The 4270-nt window shown below is 47.6% G+C and overlaps 1 protein-coding gene across 1 annotated transcript; it reads right to left on the reverse strand.

The window, feature by feature from the left end:
- Positions 1 to 309: 309 nt before the first annotated feature.
- HOXD12 (homeobox D12) lies at positions 310 to 1440 on the reverse strand. The gene is made up of 2 exons (XM_062498619.1): positions 879 to 1440; positions 310 to 548 (listed from the first exon to the last, which is right to left on the reverse strand). Exons 1-2 carry the CDS (start codon positions 1438 to 1440, stop codon positions 310 to 312), a joined length of 801 nt encoding a protein of 266 aa, XP_062354603.1.
- Positions 1441 to 4270: the final 2830 nt, after the last annotated feature.

A 4270-nucleotide genomic window follows, 5' to 3' on the forward strand; every position in this document is an offset into this window, starting at 1 on the left:
AGAAATCGATCTTAGTTTAGCACCGCTTGTTCTCCGGGGAAAGAGAGGGTAGGATGCAGGAGAAAATCTATATAAATGGAGAAAGAAAGGTAAAAAGCTGATAATACATGTTTCCCTGCTGGTCCGGCTCGTCTTCTTCATCTTGGCTAAGAACTCAGCGTTGCCTATTTACGCAGGGATCCTACGCGTTTCGAGAACTTGGTTTAAATGGCAAAAAGACACACTCCCCGCGTTTCACTGGCGCGTACGCTCTACTCTAGGGGTGAACTCTCCGGGCACAAGTTCATGCAGGAACGGGCGTACTCTGCTCTAGTACATAGAAAGAGCCTGCTCTCGCATTACTACTCTTTTCTTTTTCATCCTCCGATTCTGAAACCAAATTTTAACTTGCTGATCGCTTAAATTCAGTCTGTTCGATAGTTCTTTCCTCTTCTGTCGGTTAATAAACTCATTCAGGAGAAACTCGTTTTCCAATTCAGCAATTTGTTGTTTTGTGTAGGGTTTCCGTTTCTTTCTTGATCTCCCCTGGGTGGGACACCAAGGCAAGCCTACAACAAATACGTCGATAATTTAGTGGATCAAGTCTGGGTATGCACATACAGAAATATGAAAAAAAAAAACCCCAACAAACAACAAAACAGCAACAACAACAAAGAAGCCCAACCCCCCAAAAAACCGCAAGGTATCAGAGCTAAACTAGGTCAGAGAATTGGGCGAAGCACATCTGACAGCACAATTTCTATCTAACCTCGCAGTCAGATTAAGCGATTTTTGCTCCGAAAGAGTTACAGGGAGGGTTACAATGAAATTAGAGGCATCTCTTAAAAAGAACGTATAGCTAGGTCGCCTCTAACTAAAGCGAGATATTTAAGGCATACCATCCTGCACTGAAGGTCTGAGGCATGACTGGACTGCTGCGGGCTGAACTGTCAGGTTCAAGTTGACGGGATTCTTGATGTCTTCCTTTAAGCTTGAATTGCAGGAATTCACTTCAAAAAGAGTAGCCGAGCCATGCAAACTTCTCTGCAGGCTCGAGTGGTCATACTTTACGGGCTTTAAGTTGGCTGTGTGAGTAACAGTTGGGTCATTTGCAAAAGATTGCCTCTGCCTGCATCTCTCCTCTTGTTTGGAGCTCGTATCGTGGGCGTAATATTTATTGTTGTCTTCCAGGCATTCCTTGTTGCCGTTGGAGCTGATGTTGATTGGAACGGAGCCGGGGAGGTAAGGCTGCGCCGCGCCGCCGAACGCGTGGCTCTGCGGCTGGGCTGCGCACGAACTTGAGCAAGTCCAGGGGATCGAGCTCCGGGGGTAGGAAATGGTGGGCAGAGCCGCCAATTGACTGCCATTAGCCCGCAAATTAGGAAAATAAAAGGAATCTGGAGATTGCAAATTCAAGAGAGAACCAACGTAGCCCGATCTGTAGAGACTGCGATCACACATTTCCAACAAAGGACTTCAGCTGTTCTTACAGCGGTATTTAGTTACAACAGGGAATAAGCGGAAAGCCTGAAACGATTGGACGAAACTTTGCAGACAGGTTCTTCAAAGCCGGTAATTTCAGCACCGCCTCCAGCGACCGAGCCACAGAGTCCCCCCCACTCCCCCCCCTTTTTTTTTTCTTCTTTCTCTTCACCCCCACTTTTTAAAAGTCTTATGATAACACTCGAAATATGAAAATATCGAGCTCGCAAGGGGGAGGGGAAACCATGGTCTCCACTTCTATAAAAGTGGCCGGGGCGGGTTGGCAAGAGCTGCGGCGCCGGCGGAGAGATGAGAGGAAAAACAAACATTTACCGAGAGGACAGGAGAGCCCCGGGTGCAGCTCCCGTGCCGGCGCTGTCCCCGGCTGGCAGTGCCCGCCGGCTGGCAGCACCCTCCGGGCCAGGCCAGAACGGTAAGAGTGCCATGCCCACGGTAAGAGTGAGCACCGAGGACTGGAAATAACTTGCGATGTCTCTGAGATGTGGATGCTTAGGGCACACGTATGTACTTCTGCCCCTAAATGCATCATATGCATCTGCATATGCGCGCAAATAAAGTCTTAATCGATCGGATATTACCGGGATTGTCGTTCTGGCACACTAATGACCAGTACTGTCTTAGGTCCGCACGTCTGCCCCTTTTTGCCCCTTTTGCCTTTAATCTTCACTTGGAAGTGCTTTTAGACGAACAACGCTTCTAAAACTCGGAATCGGTTCTTTTTTTTTTTTTTTTTTTCTTTGAAATGCAATCAAACAAACATCAACAAACAGAGAATAACAACAGCAACAGCACGGAATTACTCGTCCAGCCCTCTGAGATTAAATAAATAAAGATATAAATAAAATCGAAAGGCTTCAAGAAAGAAAATGCCAAGGTCTGCTCTTCAGCAGAGAGGGTGTGAATGCAGCAGCGGGCAGAGGGGAGAGTCAGCCTCATCTCCCAGGTAGTGTGTGAGGAATTTTCCTCTCCTGAAAAGAAAATTATCCCTTACTGTTTCATTACTGTGTTATGTTGGGGAGTTACGCATATTTTTATATTTTTTGATTGATCAAACAAGAGACCGCTTATTCCGTTATCTCTCTCACTTCCCCACAACCCCCGAGTTATTAAAATCATATCTGAGAGCATCCTCACGGGAGATTTCCTGTCCTTTCCTAAACCGTGCGGTTCCGAGACAGCGTTCCTCCCCCCGAGGAGAGGCAGGGCCCCGTGTGCTGCCCCCAAAGACACTGGCAGGGAGCTGGAAGGCTCGGGAAGGAGCGGAGCGCCCATGGGCTCTGCGCTCCCGGCCGCTCCATGCCCCGCCGCCCCACAAAGCCGAGGGACACTCTGGAGGCCGGTCTGCCACCCGCGCCGGGGCTTTCTGTCCTCGGCCTCTTTCCCGAGGAGATCTGCCCTGGTGTGTGCGAGTCCGGCGACAAGGGAAGCCATAGTGCCCGGAGTTTCCCACTTTCATTACCTCCCTTAAAAACTTGAACCTAGTTAACAGGTAGGGTTAATTTTCCCTGTTATTATCCTCTTAATCACAGTTTTAATCTTGGTTTTATTTCTAAGGCGAGATCAGAGACGCTGCCCCTCTTGACATTCTCCTAATCAAATTCATCTTTCTGTTTAATGGGAAATTGAGGGAAATTCTGCAGTAATTTCATTGCCCTGGAAAAAAAAAAAATCTTTGAATGATTGCTCTCTCCTAGACCACACAGGACCACACAAGCACCGCTGGAGGATATTGCTGACCACTGCCTTTAATTTTTATTGTTTGAATTATGTCTGCCAATTGAATCTCCCTCTTATTAGCCGACTTGTATTCCAACTTTGTGTTCCCTGAGAAGATGGGAAATATTTTTTTTTCATAATCGCCTTTTACGAAAGAGCTGATTTTCGGTTCTTGGAAGAGAAAAGGCACATTCAGTTCAAAGGCTATATTTTTGTCTGCAATAAACACGAGGAATGGACGCGCGTTCCCAGTTACCGGAAAGAAAGGTGACACTTCAAACTAACTTTTATGGGGTTAGAGAAAACAGAGCTTTCAATTAATATTCAACTCATTTGTAATTGCTAATTAATTAAAGAAAAAAAAAAGAAAGAAAAAATAAGAGAAAATAATAAAAGCCTGAAATAGCTGCAGACACTCACAGTTACGGAAAATATTTAAATCTACATGGCAAAACATTTACAGAAACATCTTGTTCCAGAGGCGGCTGGCCTGGGAGCCGAGGGGAGCGGGGTGGAGTGGAAGGGGAGCCTCGTACGGGCTTCTGCTGCTTTTTCCAGCCACAGCCGGCTGCTGGTTTGGGGGCGGCGTGTTAATGCCGCGGGTGTCCCCCCGCCTGTGTCTGTACAGGAAATATCACCACCGAGGAACAGGGCAACCCGGAGGCCTGCTTTCACACGCTCCTTTCCTCTTTTCCGCTCTACTTTTTTTTTTTTTTTTTTTTTCTTTTTCCCTCTGGTTTTTAAATAGGCGTCCGGGTAGGCCTGGACATCAGAGCTGACCACACGCTATAATTTCACTGGCATAGCCTTCCAGTTTACAGACGAAGGGTGCTCTGCGTGTGACCGAGCAGCCTCCCTCGCTCGTTTATCACTCGGAAACGCGGCTCCCGAAGCGAGGAGGCTTCCCTTGCCTATGCCGGGGGTTGTCCAGGAGATGGCAGGATTGCCTCAGACATGGCTGGGAAATAGCGCTGCCTGACAGGAGCCAAGCCATGCATCACTGCGCCACTGTGCATTTGCAACTCGGTTTGTCGAGGTACATGTTAATTATCTGCAATAACGTGCGCTACAT

This window comes from Cinclus cinclus, chromosome 9 (assembly GCF_963662255.1).
Source record: "Cinclus cinclus chromosome 9, bCinCin1.1, whole genome shotgun sequence".
Taxonomy (NCBI): domain Eukaryota; kingdom Metazoa; phylum Chordata; class Aves; order Passeriformes; family Cinclidae; genus Cinclus; species Cinclus cinclus.